General features: G+C 34.8%; 2 protein-coding genes across 7 annotated transcripts in view; one reads left to right on the forward strand and one right to left on the reverse strand.

Moving 5' to 3' along the window:
* The window catches only part of LOC106055955 (E3 ubiquitin-protein ligase DTX4-like), a 36931-nt gene extending 27231 nt beyond the window's left edge, over nt 1-9700 (forward strand). For both annotated transcript variants that reach the window (XM_013212460.2, XM_013212461.2), the window contains exon 11: nt 5337-9700. In XM_013212460.2, the coding sequence (XP_013067914.2) occupies nt 5337-5546 (210 nt within the window). In that variant the 3' untranslated portion in view covers nt 5547-9700. The remainder of the gene's footprint in view (nt 1-5336) is intronic.
* Nucleotides 9701-11250: 1550 nt separating this feature from the next.
* Nucleotides 11251-20737, reverse strand: part of LOC106055954 (dynein axonemal heavy chain 8-like) — a 287161-nt gene continuing 277674 nt past the window's right edge. For 4 of the 5 annotated variants that reach the window (XM_056005342.1, XM_056005340.1, XM_056005341.1 and 1 more), the window contains 9 exons: nt 19675-19791; nt 19431-19532; nt 18743-18903; nt 17799-17955; nt 16776-16928; nt 14465-14654; nt 14195-14316; nt 13398-13541; nt 11251-12637 (listed from right to left, as the gene is read on the reverse strand). In XM_056005342.1, the coding sequence (XP_055861317.1) occupies nt 12494-12637; nt 13398-13541; nt 14195-14316; nt 14465-14654; nt 16776-16928; nt 17799-17955; nt 18743-18903; nt 19431-19532; nt 19675-19791 (1290 nt within the window). In that variant the 3' untranslated portion in view covers nt 11251-12493. The remainder of the gene's footprint in view (nt 12638-13397; nt 13542-14194; nt 14317-14464; nt 14655-16775; nt 16929-17798; nt 17956-18742; nt 18904-19430; nt 19533-19674; nt 19792-20737) is intronic. The other variant, XM_056005343.1, reaches the window with a different exon arrangement.

Here is a 20737-nt window from a genome sequence, read left to right on the forward strand (position 1 = left end):
CAAAGTTATTGATATCACATGACCATAAAACAGGGAGTGCGTTTCAACCCTGACCACATGTTGAAAAGTTAAACTTTTTAGTTAGTAACTAAAAAAAATTAATTCAACTACGATTTTAACTTAACTTTTTTTTCTAGTTAAACAATGGCCTTAACAAATTTTTTTTAGTTAAACTAAAAGTTTCTAACTTTTTTGTTAACTTTTGCTCATAACTAAGTAGTGTGACCATTACTGTTTATAGTGCCAAATGAGTGACAATTTTTTATTTATGATTGTGTTTGCAATACAATACTTATTTTTCCTTTGTGTGTGTGTATATATATAAAATATTTCAAGATCAATAATTTATATATATATATATATATATATATATATATATATATATATATATATATATATAATGACACAAACAGAATCACTTGCCGGAGAAGAAAAAATTTCTAAAATATACTGAAGAAACTTCTATGCTTCTTTTTCCTTTCTTTTTATGAACATTACAATAATCAAAACATTAATTCAACTTACAATACAGCACTATTGACATATTTTCTTACAAAATCTAAACTAAAACTAAAAACTAATAAATCCACAACATTTGAGCACATCAATCTAGTGACACAACTGAACACCTACCTATTTTTTTAACTTAGTCTTTACTTTCACTAATAATTGGTTTCAAAGATGCAAAATACCTAAAATCTTATGGACCAGCTACAACTCAAGAACCTCAACTTACTCACTTTCCCACAATTTATACTTTTTTAAATTGTCCTTTTTTAAATTGTCCTTTTTTAGAATCCCAAAAATTTTTATTCTAAATATTACTATTAGCTGTGACTTTCTAGAAACTGATATCTGATACTTTTTTCTGACCTCTTTCTCTGATTGATTAGTTATAATTAACACAATCTTATTCCTGTGACTTCTTTGAACTGACTCCATTTCTAGTCAGAAATAGAATGAGGTCACAGTATCAATTTGTGACAGGTAGGACATGTCATCACAGAGAGCGTTAACACTAACAGCGCCTTTTTTGCAATTGTTCTAACAGCCATAGTCTTGATTGAGTGTTACTTTGTTGTTCTTTTCCAACATTTTATCTTCTGTCTTCTCCTTCATTGAATCCTGCATGATGCCTATTTGTTCAGCATCTTGCTCATATCTGGATCAACCTCAAACAAGTAGGTCTCCTGATCCTCCCTTTCATCAACCAGAGTCTGTGTAACATACAGGTCATTGAATGTAGTACCTGTTTCATATGTTATCTGGGTTCACGCGCATGTATTATTATCAAAGGCTTGCCAGTCTGCAGAGCTATGCTTAGTCTAAGAACAAACTATACATAAATGACAAAACAACTAGTAAGCACTCTACAAAATCCAATGTAAACAGACATGAGGTTTATTACAATAAACATATATAAATAAGCCATGCACTGGTGTGCTTCTCTAGCTTTACATACTGGGTACACAATTAAACATCCAATAGTAGTTTAACAGCACAATATAATCCCATAGAAAATAAGATATGACTTCAGCATCAATATGTTCAACTAAGTACCAAAAATAGTTCACTAGAAATATAGGTCCGTACCCTTAAAGGGCTTCTGAACAACTGCCAATACATCACGCTTTTCACTTTGAGATGCTTTCCTTGTGCTATAAGCATGGTTTAGAATAAGTGACTTGCAAGTCATAATATGTCACAATGAAGTTCTAATAATGCTGTGACAGCCTTCCAAAGACATGTCTACACTTTTTCTTGGCCCAGCCTACCCTCAGTTCTCTGGTTTGGAGCCCTCCTTCAACTGTAAGTTGCTTAGCTCCTCTAGTCTCTTCAGCTTTGTCATTCTTACTAGAGATGGGAATCGAACCCAACTTTTAAAGTTCGGGTTCGGTTCTGTCAGATTTAAGTTCAAGTTCGGTTCGATGACGAGTATAGTTCGGGTTCGGTTCGGTCAGGTCTAAAGTTCGGGTTCGGCTCGGTTAGATGTTATGAAATTATGTAATAGCAAAATTAAGTTATAAGGTTTAATGCAATTTATTAGTTAAAACACTTTCATTTTAATTTTTACATAAAACAAATACTTTGCAACATATAATAGGCCTATGGGCAATACTTTTTCAAAATAATGTTGCCTACATACATTTTAAGCGTTGTAAAAAATTTCTTAATGTAGATAGAATTGAAGATGCGGCAGGTTTTCGCTCAAGTCGGCAAGTGGATTAATTCTGGGCGTGACTCGGCGCTAAGCATATTCTAACCTTTTTCTCTTAGTAAGAAGAGAGAATTTTTTTAAAGGCTAATATCGATGTGCTTTCTTTAAGAACGCACTATTCATCATAATAAAAAAAAAGTCGAGGGCCATATTAAATCTAAGAATAAAGAGGCAGACCTGGCCAATAGAATTATGCAAGGGACATTCTAGGTAGGCCTACATATTGTGCACATACTTTTATAATTGGCTTGATCTTTTTAAACAAATTTTCTTCGTGTAAAGACATCTCTATCGAGGATTTTTTTTCACACATAAGTCGTCACTATAATAAATTGCAATATACGGAAGAAATTCGACTATTCTGAGACAAAAAATGCAGAACAATCACACTAGCGGAGATGTTTTAAAATGTTTTCTTCAAAACATTTTGACCCATATTGTGCATACGCGCCTCGCAAAAAGCAGTCTACAGTTGACAAGGTCAATGTAAAATGACATCTCCTACTTAATATATTTAAATTTTTAAACATGTAATTATACTAATATTCAGATAAGTTAACTGAAAATAAAAAAAATTTGACGCACCCTCTAGTTGGTCTTTGGTTTGTCGCTTACAAACAGCTAGTACAATTGAACCAATAAAGGTGTATTATATTTTTACCGGTAAAGATAGTATAGAGGGACTTCTTATGGTCCGACAGTTACGCTGGGCAGGGCCAAAGGCATTCTTTTTTTTTTTGTGAGCTAAAAGGTGGTCGACGTAACAGAGGCGCCCCATGGAAACGCTTCAAAGACCAGCTTAGGCATCAACTTAGCTTAGCTGACATAGAAGAGAGCACCTGGTTACATGCTGCCTCAGAACGAGTCAGTTGGAGCTCATTCCCGAAGGCCGCGGGATACACATTTGAGACCAAAAGAAAATCCGCTGCCGAGAACAAATGCAGACGCGAAAAAAAAAAAATTGACCAGCTGCGGACAGTGGTTATGCTTGCCCTGGATGTGGCAAAATATGTAGGTCACAGCTGGGACTGTGCAGCCATGGGAAAAACTGCATTCCTCACTAATCTTTGGACTCTAAGACAAGCATTATTATTATATATTTACTTAATAAACTTTAAAATAAATTTCTTATGTGAACAACTCAATATAGCCTAACTGTTATAACAATATTCACATATTTAACTTGAGATAGAGATGTAATATTGATGAAATATAGTGCTATTTAAACAAAATCTAGGTCACCACAAAACGTCTTTACTCTTTGTGTCTCAAGATTGTTTGCGGTTTCACATTTGCATTACGCTAATTTCATCATCCTCAATGCATAAACTTTAATCAATCGCTTAACATCTTCTTACCACCACCAGGAAACACACACACACTCTATGACAACCCTTTTTGTCAGGAAGTTGCGTCTCCCCATTCCCCAATTCCAGGTACTCGCCATCACCACCCACGGGGGAGGACCCAAAGTTTGAGAAACGCTGCATTAAAAATACTGATGATCAATAATTCAAAACAGAATAATGGTAAAAATATTTAAGGGCATAGCTAGGAATTTTTCATCATTTAGGGGCCCAGGAGGGGCTTGACCTCTTTGGGGGCCCCTGCATTTTGCATAATATTGAATATTTATTGTAAAAAAACACTCATTTCGGGCCCCCTCAAGTGGGGGCCCGGGGGATTTTCCATTTCTCCCCCACCCTTGCTACGCCATTGATAATATTCCAATATGGAATGCTTCACAATTTTCTAAAAATAAATCACTAAATAGAAGATAATTAAAATGTATTTTAAACTAGGACACAAATGAACTTAAGGTAGATTTATATCTACACTCTCTAATCGGAGAAATATTATACTCTCAACTAACAGCCATCTCAAATAAAAGTGACAATATTTTAATGTTGACTTTCTAATTACTAAGAACTAGAGTCTAGATCTAGATCTAATTAGAGGGCGCCTATTCGACTCAAAACCAATATTGCAAACAGCCCGCGAAAATTCAATGCCAGGAGAGATACGGCACGTATGGGAAAACCCATGGGAATCCCAGCGTGCTGCTTTTTATTTTCTTTTTAAAGTTTTCAAAATACCTCCCCCCCCCCTCTTTCCCAAGTTTTCAAAGTATAATGGAATCATTAGAATTTAAATAAAATATTTAAGTAATTTTTTTATTATTATTAATCCAAAAATATATATAAATAAAGGATGTACAAATTGCAAAATTAGTTCGGTTAAGATAAGGAGGGTTCGTTCGGTTCGGTTCGTACCGAGCAGTTTGAAAGTTGGGGTTCGGTTTGGTCATAAGTGAGGTTTGAGCTCAGTTCGTTTCCCATCTCTAATTCTTACCTTCCGTTGAGCTGCCTAAATCCCACTTCTGACACCAATTGTAATAAATCTGTGGCAAGCACTCAATGAAAGGAATACAAAAGGAATTAAATATCAGATGATGTGTTAATTACCAGTTACACAAGGAGTCTTGTCCTTAGTTCCACCAATCCATTCCTGCCAAAACCTTAATACTGACTACCAGTGTCACTCCAGGTCCTTAATCCAGTTCTCTGGTAACTTAAAGGAGGACAGCTCTAAGTTCCAGACAGCTTTGTCTCTCATATCTTGCTTATCACTTCAGCCGGGTCTTAACAGTCCTTTTTCTCGTATCAATAGTTCATTTATTACTAATATATTATCAATAGATCTATAAGTATTAAGGTTTTTGAGTTTAAAAAATGGGTTTAGAAATAATAATACTTTTTTCCATTTTATGATAAAACAGACTAATTAAAAAATATATTTTTTATAAACAAGCCTAGATGATTTTTGGTAGGTCTGGACATAATTAACTGGAAATAACTGTTGACAATAACAAACGCTAGAAAATTATTGTAGTAGTTCAATACTTATTTATAATATTTTTTTCCAGTCATGTTTTTAAAGCTAGATATTTTTTAAAAAATTTACTTATAATTTGAATCTTCTTGAAAAAAAAATTATAAATTCACTTTTCTGTTTGATTTTCTTTTCAATATGGTAGTTTAAAAAAAAATATTTAAGTACCCTTTTAGACCATTTCAATAAAATATAGTCTATAAAAAAATCTTCTTGTTCTTCACAGGTTTTAAAGCTTCTGATAGAAGCATTTGTTCGCAGGCTTACATTCACTATTGGTACTTCAACTACAACTGGAGAACAGAACACACTCACATGGAATGAGATTCATCATAAAACTGAGTCTTATGGTAATGCTTTTGGCCATGGATATCCTGATCCAAAATATTTAGATAATGTTTTAATGGAACTAGCTTCCCATGGAGTAGTAGAATAATACTACTTAGTTCTTTGGTCATGCATACCAGTAATGTTGTGACTGATGTTAGAACATTTGAATTTTTTTTTAAACACTAGTTTTTACGTTGTTTAGCCTTTTTTTTTTTCGACATTCCCTCAACAAATGATGAAGTATGAACTAACAAAACAATAGTGATCCATTTCTTTCTTTAAGGTAGCATTGTTAGATCAGCATACTAATCTATTCATAAACAGCAAATATAAAAGCAATTATTAATGGATTGACTAGTTTGTCTGGGGACTGTGTTGATCTATATATGTTTACCAGTGACAGTGCTTTATTATTCTAATGATGAAGACTGAAAGATTCTTTTTCCAGTCTAGTTTTATATTTCTATAGTAGTATATTACTTCTTTCAAAGTTGAGTGGAGTGACACATTTTTATATAAAGAAAGGTAGACATGCACCAGATCTGACCAATTGTCCAAGCTAATTACTTCTTTCAAATAGATTCAGTTTGAACTGATCTGACCTACTGTTCAAGCTAATTACTTCTTTCAAATACATGCAGTTTGAACTGATCTGACCTACTGATCAAGCTAATTACTTCTTTCAAATAGATTCAGTTTGAACTGATCTGACCTACTGTCCAAGCTAATTACTTCTTTCAAATACATGCAGTTTGAACTGATCTGATCTACTGTTCAAGCTAATTACTTCTTTCAAAAAGATTCAGTTTGAACTGATCTGACCTACTGTTCAAGCTAATTACTTCTTTCAAATAGATGCAGTTTGAACTGATCTGACCTACTGTCCAAGCTAATTACTTCTTTCAAATAGATGCAGTTTGAACTGATCTGACCTACTGTCCAAGCTAATTACTTCTTTCAAATAGATGCAGTTTGAATTGATCTGACCTACTCTCCAAGCTAATTACTTCTTTCAAATAGATTCAGTTTGAACTGATCTGACCTACTGTCCAAGCTAATTATTTCTTTCAAATAGATGCTGTTTGAACTGATCTGACCTACTGTCCAAGCTAATTACTTCTTTCAAAAAGCTTCAGTTTGAATTGATCTGACCTACTGTTCAAGCTAATTACTTCTTTCAAATAGCTTTAGTTTGAACTGATCTGACCTACTGATCAAGCTAATTACTTCTTTCAAATAGATTCAGTTTGAACTGATCTGACCTACTGTTCAAGCTAATTACTTCTTTCAAATAGATGCAGTTTGAACTGATCTGACCTACTGTCCAAGCTAATTACTTCTTTCAAATACATGCAGTTTGAACTGATCTGACCTACTGATCAAGCTAATTACTTCTTTCAAATAGATGCAGTTTGAACTGATCTGACCTACTGTCCAAGCTAATTACTTCTTTCAAATAGCTTCAGTTTGAACTGATCTGACCTACTGATCAAGCTAATTACTTCTTTCAAATAGATGCAGTTTGAACTGATCTGACCTACTGTTCAAGCTAATTACTTCTTTCAAATAGATGCAGTTTGAACTGATCTGACCTACTGTCCAAGCTAATTACTTCTTTCAAATAGATGCAGTTTGAACTGATCTGACCTACTGTCCAAGCTAATTACTTCTTTCAAATAGCTTCAGTTTGAACTGATCTGACCTACTGTCCAAGCTAATTACTTCTTTCAAATAGCTTCAGTTTGAACTGATCTGACCTACTGATCAAGCTAATTACTTCTTTCAAATAGATTCAGTTTGAACTGATCTGACCTACTGTTCAAGCTAATTACTTCTTTCAAATAGATGCAGTTTGAACTGATCTGACCTACTGTCCAAGCTAATTACTTCTTTCTGACCTACTGATCAAGCTAATTACTTCTTTCAAATAGATGCAGTTTGAACTGATCTGACCTACTGTCCAAGCTAATTACTTCTTTCAAATAGCTTCAGTTTGAACTGATCTGACCTACTGATCAAGCTAATTACTTCTTTCAAATAGATGCAGTTTGAACTGATCTGACCTACTGTCCAAGCTAATTACTTCTTTCAAATAGATGCAGTTTGAACTGATCTGACCTACTGTTCAAGCTAATTACTTCTTTCAAATAGATGCAGTTTGAACTGATCTGACCTACTGTTCAAGCTAATTACTTCTTTCAAATAGATTCAGTTTGAACTGATCTGACCTACTGTCCAAGCTAATTACTTCTTTCAAATAGATTCAGTTTGAACTGATCTGACCTACTGTCCAAGCTAATTACTTCTTTCAAATAGATGCAGTTTGAACTGATCTGACCTACTGTCCAAGCTAATTACTTCTTTCAAATAGCTTCAGTTTGAACTGATCTGACCTACTGTCCAAGCTAATTACTTCTTTCAAATAGATGCAGTTTGAATTGATCTGACCTACTGTTCAAGCTAATTACTTCTTTCAAATAGATGCAGTTTGAACTGATCTGACCTACTGTCCAAGCTAATTACTTCTTTCAAATAGATGCAGTTTGAACTGATCTGACCTACTGTCCAAGCTAATTACTTCTTTCAAATAGATGCAGTTTGAACTGATCTGACCTACTGTTCAAGCTAATTACTTCTTTCAAATAGATGCAGTTTGAATTGATCTGACCTACTGTTCAAGCTAATTACTTCTTTCAAATAGATGCAGTTTGAACTGATCTGACCTACTGTTCAAGCTAATTACTTCTTTCAAATAGATGCAGTTTGAACTGATCTGACCTACTGTCCAAGCTAATTACTTCTTTCAAATAGATGCAGTTTGAATTGATCTGACCTACTGTCCAAGCTAATTACTTCTTTCAAATAGATGCAGTTTGAACTGATCTGACCTACTGTTCAAGCTAATTACTTCTTTCAAATAGATGCAGTTTGACATGATCTGACCTACTGTTCAAGCTAATTATTTCTTTCAAATAGATGCAGTTTGAACTGATCTGACCTACTGTCCAAGCTAATTACTTCTTTCAAATAGATGCAGTTTGAACTGATCTGACCTACTGTCCAAGCTAATTACTTCTTTCAAATAGATGCAGTTTGAACTGATCTGACCTACTGTTCAAGCTAATTACTTCTTTCAAATAGATGCAGTTTGAACTGATCTGACCTACTGTCCAAGCTAATTACTTCTTTCAAATAGATGCAGTTTGAACTGATCTGACCTACTGTCCAAGCTAATTACTTCTTTCAAATAGCTTCAGTTAGAACCATCACAGAAGAAGTTCAAGAATTAGAATAAGAGATATTTGAGAAATTTTACAATTGTATATATTTGTATATAATTTTGTGTGTGTGTGTCCTAATGCTGGTTGAACTCTATTTACTGGTTTAAATGACAAAGTGAAATAACTCTGTTTAGAATTATTGAAAATGATTATTACAATCTTTTGTTTTCAATAAAATATTTTATTTCATTTCTCCATTCATATTTCTATGTGTTAGTTTGATGGAATTCATGAGTATATTTTCTAACCTAATCATTTCTTCTTTTCAATAAATTAAAAATGCTTTAAAGTAAGCATTGACTTATACACTGTTCTGATTACCTTCCACTTTATATGTGCCAAAAATATTAAATACCACTTTATAATTTAAAAACAAAATCATACTTTATATGTCCTGATAGTCACTCTTACAATGTAGTTATCTTTTATTCAATCTTAAGTCTGTTCTAACACAGAAGACAAAACAACATGATGGTCCTCCTAAAGCAGTTGACCTTTGATTTAGTGGACAAGTTGAACTATATTCATTGTTTCAGTATTTCTTTTTTTTTTAAATTCTGAATGAGTTAAACCAATGATAAATTCAGGTTTTACTTAACGTTATATAGAAACTCTTGTAATTCAGGGCAATTCAACAATTCAAGCATTCTCCTTCTGAAACTTAGCTCACCTATACATTCAAGATTCATTTTAAAACATGCAATATGCTGCAATACATTCCTCATTTTTATTTAAAAGAAAAAAGAAATCTACTGTTGGTTTATTTGTGTTTATTCCTGTTTATATATGCCTGTCTATTTGTCTACCTATTTACAAATGTGATATCTCTGTTGAGACCATTTATACATATGTACATTTGGATTTCTTCTTACAATAGTGTTGTGTGTCATGTTGCTCACTAGTCACAATCATGCTATCAATCTCTAGTTGATCAAATGTATGATATGAACTTGAAAAATAAAAATACAACTCTCCTCTTGTTGGGTTTTCTGTTTATTAGTTGTCCAAACAAAATCATTTTATCAAATATATCCTGCTTGCTCGCCACTTGCTGACTGATTGATGACAATTACGGATTTGCATGAAATTCGTTAACAGGTTCCTTTTACATCCTAGGCGTTAAGAACAGGTTTTGACAGATTCGCAAAAAAACGCAAGCTTTCTATCAAACTGTTTGTATTTATTCTTATTTCTACACAAGGCCTAAAAAAAAACAATAAAAAATTGGAGGATGCTAAACAATAAGGGTTGTCATTATACTAAAAAAATTAAAAAAAAAAAAAGGGTGTAGGCCTATCAGACATCATATGGCATAGTAAATATTGAGAAGTCTAAGAAACGTCATACATTGCTTGGGGGGGGGGGCGTTTTAAAGCGGGTCTTTCCAAATAGAGTCAAACGTCTATGTCGGAGAAATTACAATGCGCAGGGTGAATTAAAAAAAAGTGAGTTCCAGAAAATGTCTCACTGAGAAATAAATTACTGTCGACAATTTGACTTGAGAATGGACCTCATTCACCAATCGTAAAAAAACATTTAGCCACGTGATAATATTGATAAAACAACGAAAAAAAACTGTCACGTGATAGCCTGTGTGTATTTCGTAATTTGTATAGAATAGATAATCGTTTGTCCTTATAACGTGACGAATTTTTTTTTAAAGACTGTTTTCTGCCCTATTTGTTCTATACCAGTGATGGGCAAACTACGCTTGCAGAACTGGAGCTTCACTAAGTGTTTTTATTTTTTTTTTTTAGCTGGAAAGTATTTTCTTGCTCTGCATTCCCCTGCCACAATACATCTTTCTTTAGCTATTCTCGTAACGGACTGGTGATTGTTGGCATGTTCGGAGTAAATCTAAATTAAATGTATCATCCCTTCTTAACGTTAAAAAAGAAAATACAGACCCAAGCAGTACACTACTTTAGGGAACTGCAGGAGAGCTACGGAGATTGTGGCACCATTTACACAGACGGATCCAAGATAGATGAAAAGGTTGCATGTGCCTGCTATTGTAGGAACAAAACTATCTCCTATAGACTCCTCGATGGATTCTCCATCTTTACGGCCAAGTTACATGTAATCTCACTTGCACTTACTGTGAAAGCATCAGACAGGAGAAAATTCCTCATATCTGCATTGCAAGCATTAGGGCAGATGAAGTGGACATTCCATTGGTACATAAAACATAGGGATGTCACCTTCATCTGGGTCCCCTCCCATGTAGGCATAGAGGGATAGGAAACCGCAGACAGAGAAGATAAAAAGAGAGCTCTAAATTAAGCGATGTCAGGAACCCTAATTCCCTGCTCGGACCTGAGAGAGTATAGCCTCTACCACCTACCGAGAGTAACAGGACCCACAACAAGCTAAGACGGGTTGTAGTGGATGTCATACGGCGGTCTACAACTAAAGGCGTGGAAGCACGACCATGTCCAGACCTAGGATTGGCCACACCTACATCACACACTCCTTTGTGCTTAAGGGAGAGGAGCTCCCACTTTGAGTACTGTGACTTTTACCTCACTGTAGAACATATCCTTCTTGATTGCCCCAGATACCAGGATATAATATGGAAATATTTTAGAACAGACAACCTTAAAACACTGTTAGATTGCATTGATCCTGGGAAAATGCTAGGCTTTATCCAGGAGGTGGGGTTGACTACTAAAATTGAGTTGAGATTTGGTCCCAGGCTTCAAACTAACAAACCTTTTTTAGCCCGTGAATTAGTGTAATGAAATTTCACTGCCCGCTCTCTCGCTCTCTCTCTCTCTGGAACCCCGTTTTGTTTTTTATGCTTTTCACCTGCGCATCGTAATTTCTCCCACAAACAATCTCTGAATATTCTTCGGCTGTACATTTTCTTTATCGAAATATTTAAATACTCTTTTTTGATGCTTTTTTAGACGTAGCTTTTTTTTCCTTAGCATCGAATGCTCACATTATAATTTGGCCGAACTTCCCCCATTTTAACGTCCCCATAACATTATTTTCGCTTGGCTTCCGAACCGGAGGTCCCGGGTTCAAATCTCGGTGAAGACTGTGATTTTTACTTTCGGGATAATTAGGGCGACTAGACAAGGGAAATACTGCATTCCTCAATAAGCTACGTACTCGAAGACAAGCTTTATTATTATTATTGAAATTATTTTGTGCTGTAAACGGGAGACCTTAGAAAATGTGTTTCTGCATTGATGTGTAGACTATGTAAACAACTCACCAACCAAACGCATGAAATATGTTCTTATGAATTGATGCTTTCCTTTTTTTCCCCCACAAAAGTTATCATTGACATCCTTTAAAACATATAGTATGATTTCCTTAGTGGAATGTGGTGAACAATATAATGTTGGCGTTTCTTTAAACAGTTTTTTTTTAAATACAAACATTTTTTTGAACAAAAACTTCTTGCAACACGAACGTTACTTTATGAAGTGATTTATTATCAAAGAAATAGGTTACTTTTATTTTTTAGGAATGTTCAGTAACCTATACATTACTATGTAGGCTAGTAGTGTTATATATACATTATATATTCAGAAAAGTAAGTTATGTGAATTATACATTCAGAAATAGGTTTTTAAAAAGTCTCATATAAAGTTTTCCTAAGTCAATCAACAAATGTGTAGAGTATGTAGAAAACTCACCACCAAAAATAAACAAAAATATATTTTTATGGCTTGATGTTTTCCTTTTTTCCCCACAAATATACATATATAGTTAATATTCTCTTCAAAATACACAACAGCTTCAATAAATGACTCATCACTCATTTAATATCACACAAAGCTGCCACTCCTCGCAGAATCCAATGATCTGGACTTTGAGAAGTTCTCATTAAAATTGTTGTTATAAATGTTAAATCAGTCCGACAGGGTTTCTTGTAGACTGGGCACTGGTAGAGCTTGGGATCCTGCACAAAGAGGGACAAGGTTTCAATCACACAACTAGCAACACTATATTGTTTGTTATTAGTCATGTGTATTTTCCTACCTACATGTATCACACACATATTAAAACTAAAAATAGATTTTATCCCATAGGGTACATTTTGTATCTTGTCCATCTCACAGTCTTGATAAATTTTTTTCTAGAAAAAAAAAAGGTGGTGAGGGTGCAGCATATTTTAAATTTCACAATAGCAGCCACAACCCTCGCAGCCCTGCTTCTATATGTTGCATTAAATATAGATGTAGGTCAAATAATAAATGACAAGTTTAAATAAAAAAGGGCAATTGATTGACTTATTTTTTAGATAAACACAGTAGATTTGGGCATCCAGCCTGGACATTTTATGATAAGTGGGGCGGGGCTGTTCCGTATAAAGCTAGGCCATCTGGTTAATGTAATCAGTTGTCTCACATTCCAGCTACAGTAGGCCATACAACAATGCAGTAAAGCAGACAGCCCCCAGTTGTCTGAATTCATTGGACCAACTATAAGGGCCTATATAAGAAAGCATACAACAATGCAGTAAAGCAGACAGCCCCCAGTTGTCTGAATTCATTGGACCAACTATAAGGGCCTATATAAGAAAGCATACAACAAATCGTCTTGTTGGTCGGTCTCTATTATTTCTATACCTAGTTCCAATGAAAGCTGAAATCAAATAAAATATAGTCCAAAAATATTTGTAGCTGACTTATTCAAAGTAAAAACTAAACACAAATCACCTTTGGTGCTGTGGAGTTGATGGCGTATATGTGAACCACAGGCAATGCAATAAACAAAACTTTAGGTTGTGATTCACACAGTTTAAGAGATCTTCTGTCCCAGCCAGCTCCATCCAAATACAATCCATAGATGAAAACTCCCTCCTATGGAATTTATAAAAAAAAAACATTAGCTCAAATTGATTAAAATCAGAAATTTATTTTTGATACATAGAGAAAAACATAAAAAATACTTTAAAAAAAGGTTATAGTAAGTGAAATTGTATAAATCAGTCAAGCATGAAATTTGTAATAGATCTAACACTAACATTAATAAATATGCTTGCGATTCTAAATATTTTACCAATTATTTTGTTTAGCGAAATTTAATGCTTTTAACCTTCTCACTAGGCTATGATCCTCCTATCCCTTATCTGAACCAGTTGGGGGGGGGGGGGGGAGGTATCTGTGTCTAGGTTACCGTGATCAGTTTTAAATGCATCAAGTTGTACGGCATGAATTCAAACTCGAGGGCTCAGGCCTCCTCAAGGGGACTAATTTAACCCATACCACTACATCTGTCAGGTACGATTTCTTTCCCTTGTTTGATACAAAACAAAAATAATTAATTATCAATTGTTAATTAAATATTGTTTTAAATTTGACGCTTGTTTTGTAAGGTACAAAAAATAATTGTGCAAAATTTCAACTTGATCCGAAATTGGATGTGGGAGAAATAACGTGTAAAAACTTTTTATCAGACAGACAGACAAAACAGACAGAGCGAGTTGATATAAGCTTTGTGAAAAGCAACTCACAGGTGGACTTGTATTGATGTCTTCTTTGTAATATTTAGTCATATCGTTGTGTAAAGTTACAGTATCAAGCGCCCATCCTTTATGGGCTCTGGTGACTTCCTGTCTCATAGCTGTTAGAAAACCTGTCATAGGAGAATTAGCTCATTTAATTATTAATAACATTGTTTGCTAATTTCTAATTAATGAGAACTTATAAATACATCAAAATACATTTTTATAGAAAAAAAGAACAATTAGCAAATAAATTTCTCAAAGAATCCAAGAGTTTACCTTGTGGGTTGAAGAAACCTGTCATCCAAAACAGATTGGGTCTACCAGAAAATATCCAAGTGAAAAACTGAGCATTTCTCTCAAGAAGTTCAGTAAACCAAAAGCCAATAGTTGAACTTTGCCATGAAAATCTAATCCAGCGTTTGGGCACACGGGCATCAAACAAATTGTCCAAGGCATCTCGTAAGTTCTGTTCATAACAAGATATTAAATGCGTTAGAGAGAGGTGTTTATATTAGTGTATATGAACAATGAACAAACTATTTCCTACCAAACACAACAGCTAAGACTCACACATCACACCGATCACTGTACGGGTGCTATGCTAGTAGTTTTACATCTTTAGAAAGAACAGATAATGATCACTCGACAGTTTGTTTGTTTGTTGTTTGTTTTACATGTTTCGGGTGTTCCTTCAGAGTTGAAGATAGTTTACTTCCTAGTCCAAACCTTCCGCAGGACGACGGAGGATGGGAGCGGGCAGGGTTTGAACCAGGGACCATCGATAAATCCAAACAACAGCCCAGCGCGCAAACCGCACAACCTGGCAGCCATCCAGGGTTGAAACTTTAGCTAGAGGATTGTTAGTGAACGTGAAAGTAAATAAGTTCTGGGGAGGAATATTGATTTGGCCCCTGTGATAAATAGACGTTATAACCGAAAAGAAAGTCTTCAGTATGGTGGTCACATTGCTATGAACTTGCAGTGATATTATTGACATCTTATCAAATCTTTATGAATTTAAAGTAAAAGTTTCCCTTTCAGACCTTGTGGTCTATAGGGCAGATGATGTAAAGGTCATCTGTTTCTGTGGCCTATGGTTAACAAGGGTGTCATGTGGCCAGCACAATGATCAACCGCCTTTACTTTTCCCCAACTAATGTCAGGTACCCATTAGAGCTGGGTGGATTCAGAGGCACCCTAAGATCCCAAAATTAAAAATCCCAGTCTTCAACAGGATTCTAACCCGTGACCTCCGGTTCAGAAGCCAAGTGCTTTACCGCTCAGCCACTGCACCTCTCTTTTTGAATTGACTAACTGTATATGGGATCTATGGTCTATAAGCATGAAAGTAGCGCTATATAAAAGCTATGATTTATTTATTTATTATTATTATATGATGTATCAAACTGAAGAAACATTGAAACTTCGAACGTCCTAAATGCATATAATGTACCAAACTAAAAAAAAAAAGTTCTGCTTCCTTCTATACCTAGTTATCTAAACAATGAAGAAATGTTGCTGACTTTTGGTAGACATTTGGAGAGAACAAAATATTTGTGTGAGTTTCGCTCTACAGAAAACGTTTCTGACTCAGGGTCTCAGACCATTAGACAATAAGAGAATTAAAGAAAGATTCACGTCCAATCTGTTTCATCATTGATCTCGCGCAACTGTTCTCACTAACGACTGCCACGAAATGGGTGGAGAAGGTATAGTTTAGTTTTGTGAATGTGATACATTTTTACTACAGTTGTCAGTTGATTCATTCAACAAAGAAAGTGAAAAAGAGTTACATAGACTTTTCTAGTAAGCAGTCAAATTTTTCTGTTACTATATTTTATCAATGTGTAGAAACATCTGTGGGACATTATAGATTTAATAGTAGAAGCATAAGGGAAAATCCAACCCAAGTATTTCAAGATAATTCCATATGGATTAAGTCATTGGCTATATTTGTACAGAGTTCATATCAACTCACTCCGTCTGTCTAGCACAAATTTTGAACAGGTTATTTCTTCCACTTCCCAATCTCGGATCAAATTGAAAATTTGCACAATTGTTCATTGTTCCTAATAAATATGAGTCAATAAAAAAATTAACCATTTAGTTAATTAAATAGTTGTATTTAATTAATTTTATTTGATAAGGGAAATTTACCTTTTACTATATATATATATATATATATCAGCTAGAGATAAGTGTATATTGAATTTAATATTTAATGCCCTAAGGAAAAAGTAATTTAATGCTATTCCAATTTATTTATTACCAAAATTTCAATATTTGATCAGCGTTTCTTCACTGTAACACAGTTGTAATAAACCTTTTAACATTGTTCTAATCTCAAGGGCATCAGAGATTGAAAATGACTTTGACTTAGAAAAATACAGTAAAAAAATGTTTGTAAAATGTTTTACATGTTTCATGTTTCGGATGTTCAAAGTTGAAGATAGTTTACGGGGAATGGGAGCGGGCAGGATTTGAACCCGGAACCATCGATAAATCCAAACGACAGACCAGCACGCAAACCGCACAATCTACTAGGCTGTCTATTTGTAACAGACTTGCTCATCTATTGCAGACTTACTTCACTCATGATAATTGTGCCTTCAATGGCTAGTTTCAAATCTCCAAGTGTTAGTCTCACAATGGTGATGATCTTTTGCATACGATCTATTTCTTGACGCAAGAAAATATTTAAAGGCTGCAAATTGCCCATTTTTTTCAGCTGAGCTTTCACCTAGAATACAAATAGTTGTCATCTAAACAGAGAAATCTTGTTTATTAATTAACAAAGCGATATATGGTTGGCCCAATAGAACACGACTTTTGGAGTTTATTGCTTTCAAATACAATAAGAAATACTTCAAATTACATTTTTAAAAATCTATAAAAGTATCCCATAAAAGTATCCCAAAAAAGTAGGCCTATTGGGTTCTTAAGACATTTCTCATTACATGTCAAAGATCCATTTTAAAAGGCTTTGATTTGATTAGTTATGACCATGGTAGACATTGTCATTGTTAATTGATGTTCAATATTCTGGTCATCATGGACTGATGTTTATTTTGTTCAAGATTTTCTAATATTTTAAATATTTTTTTGATTCAGCAATCTCAAGATTTTTTTAAACCATTTGGTTCAAGACTTGGGGGAAATCCCCAACCGTAGAATGGTATTGAAATCAACGTAAAATATGTAGAGATTTGGTTACGCGAACTGTCACAGCTCACATAGGACGAAAGTCAAGGGACAGATGATGAAATGATAAATGTAATTTATTTGGAATGGGCTACTCACATCCCAGGGAATGTAATCAGCTGGTACTCACATCCCAGGGAATGTAATCAGCTGGTACTCACATCCCAGGGAATGTAATCAGCTGATACTCACATCCCAGGGAATGTAATCAGCTGGTACCCACATCCCAGGGAATGTAATCAGCTGGTACTCACATCCCAGGGAATGTAATCAGCTGGTACTCACATCCCAGGGAATGTAATCAGCTGGTACTCACATCCCAGGGAATGTAATCAGCTGGTACTCACATCCCAGGGAATGTAATCAGCTGGTACTCACATCCCAGGGAATGTAATCAACTGGTACTCACATCCCAGGGAATGTAATCAGCTGGTAATTTGCTTAACATCTCATCTGCCAAACGATACACCACAGTTTCTCGTGTTTCTCCTCCACCACCTGATGAGTCTTTCGGTTGAATGCTGACAATAGTATCTAACACTTGTTTGGCTGTGTTAGTTTGATACCTTTAGAAACAGAAGAATGACAATAGTATTACAATGATAGTCGACTAATTTAAATGTATGGATTATACCACAGTCTTTGGATTGGCTCAAAAGTAAACTAAACCAAATGACAACATTGCCGTGTCTGATTGATGTTTAATACTTACTAGGTTGTATTGATTTAAATAAAATAGAGACACGGAGAGGGAATATTCCATGACATTCATTGGAACACTAAGGGAAATAATCAAAGAAACACAAAACTGACTCTTGTTTTGATAAGTAATTTTTGTTCCTAACAAAATGATTGTAAAATCACCAATATATATATATATATACATATATATATATATATTGCACCAATATATATATATACATATATATATATATTGTTATGACATGATTAGGAATTAGTTATTTGTTTCGGGAATAGGGTAAAGTTTTATTTAGCTACGATGACGTAAAGTGGGTTAAAAAACAAGAACGCTCTAAGTGACGCTACAAAGAAGACGCTTCATGGAGAGCAGTAGAATAGATATACGGATTTAAGGACATAGCTGACATCGGACGATTCCCTTCTTGAGTATTAAATATATTTGTAAAACAACATCAGCGTCGACTACATATTTTGATTGTTTCGGCCTTTCGCCGGTGTTACTGAAGTAGTTCGAGTTCAGCATTACTTCCAGTCAGACGTAGATCTACACTAGATATATTTCCAAGAATTAACAGGAAGCCTTAACAATATATATATATTATATATATATATATATGTATGTATTTGTTCATATGAATGTTAAGTTCTTACGTCACATCTGCATTAGGATGTAAACCCAAGGCTTCTGGAGAGTCCACAGGTGGGAGTGCTTCGATAAAGTCAAGAATCTCAGCCATAATTCTGTTCCTTGCAATTTTATAGTTTTTGTAAAACTGGAAACTATCATTGAACATAAAGTCACCAAACCAAACCTGTTTTGAAATGATTGGCATGTACTTTAGTAGAGTTAAAATAATAAGGATAAAACAGCCACACCCACAACTCTTGTAATCTATAGGGCAGATGATGTAAAGATCAATGGTTAACAAAGGTTTCATGAGGCCAACACAACGACCAACCACTTTACTTTCTCCAACAAATGTTAGGTGTTCTTTAGAGTTGGGTGGGCGTCCTAATAATCCCGAAATTAAAAATTCCATTCTTCACCAAGATTTCAACCTGAAACCCTTTCTTTAGAAAGCCAAGCGCTGTACCACTCAGCCACTATGCCTATTTACAAAAATAAGGATAATTGACCTAAAAACATTTTACTTCAAAGGTAATGAAGTAATTTTGCTTCGTGTATGGTGAGCTCTGTTTTGATCTGACGGAAATATTTGATTAAAATGTCTAAAATTCAGGCAAAGAAATCACAACACAAATGTCAATCTAGAGCTTAGTGGAACACTTTTATAAGAATTAACTTGAACAATGGTACAATCCATGACAATAAAATTACCCTGGTGAAAGTATTCAGAAGACGTTTGTCATAGTCATCAGTAACTCGACCACCATATTGAACTTCACCAATCATATAGCGAACAGTTGGCCAAGATATTCCCTTGAAAATACAATAGACAGTGTAATAATCAGTAATTGTAGATAAAATGTATGATAAATATAAAGTGTAGCCTAAATGTAATGTCTATTTTTTGCGTAACCACTCATAGACAGCTTATTAATTAAACGATAAAAAAAATTACCCTTTTAATATCCATATCATCAAGATGATTTTGAATAAATTGGACACTTGCTCCCCAATCAGATGAGTTGAATTCGTAAGGTATATTCCATCCTAAGGGACCAAATTTTCTTCTTTCCTTTTAATGAAGGAGACAAATACTTAGATACTCATGTCTATTGCAATACAAAATATTAGTTTTAGACAAGTCCAATCTCAGGTATATAAGCACCATGGACTGGACTAGGTTTATATTATTGTTACGAATCTCACTATCCAAGCTCTCTGCAAACTGCACCATGCACCGCCAACTTAAAGAACTTGACAACTCAGGGCTCCAAATAACGTAATAGTTTAATGTCAATAAAATAACAGCCAATATTGTACAATTGGCAGCACGTAACACAAGACTGTACAAATATCTCTCCTGTTAATAGCCGTGTCGCCGTATCAACTCTTGCTCTGGTTTCTCTGTCTTGTCTCGGACTTGTACTGAGCCGTAGTAACGAACTGTAGATCGGGATGGTGTAACTAACTCGTCTATGATACCTTCGCTTTTTATATAGGGACCCTGCTGGCCTTCTAGAACCGGGCAGAACGTCGATCGACCATTCTGGGTGGTCATATGACTACATCCCTCGTGACGCTCCTGAGCTCTGTTCACGACGCCGATCCTACTCGAACCTTCATGTTGACACTCGTCTCGGCTGACCGTCGTAACTCGTCACGGTTGACCGCTCGTCTAGCGCTGGCCTGGGGCGATTTGCGTCGGCTGACTACACACACACCACTACCCCCATCTGTGCCACCACCAGGTTTATAACATTATAATATATTATGTTTGAATCAGTGTAGTCAATGAAAGCTGTTTGAATCAGTGTAGTCAATGAAAGCTCTTTGAATCAGTTTAGTCAATGAAAGCTGTTTGAATCAGTGTAGTCAATGAAAGCTGTTTGAATCAGTGTAGTCAATGAAAGCTCTTTGAATCAGTGTAGTCAATGAAAGCTGTTTGAATCAGTTTAGTCAATGAAAGCTGTTTGAATCAGTGTAGTCAATGAAAGCTGTTTGAATCAGTGTAGTCAATG

Source organism: Biomphalaria glabrata, chromosome 12 (genome assembly GCF_947242115.1).
Source record: "Biomphalaria glabrata chromosome 12, xgBioGlab47.1, whole genome shotgun sequence".
Classification (NCBI taxonomy): Eukaryota; Metazoa; Mollusca; class Gastropoda; family Planorbidae; genus Biomphalaria; species Biomphalaria glabrata.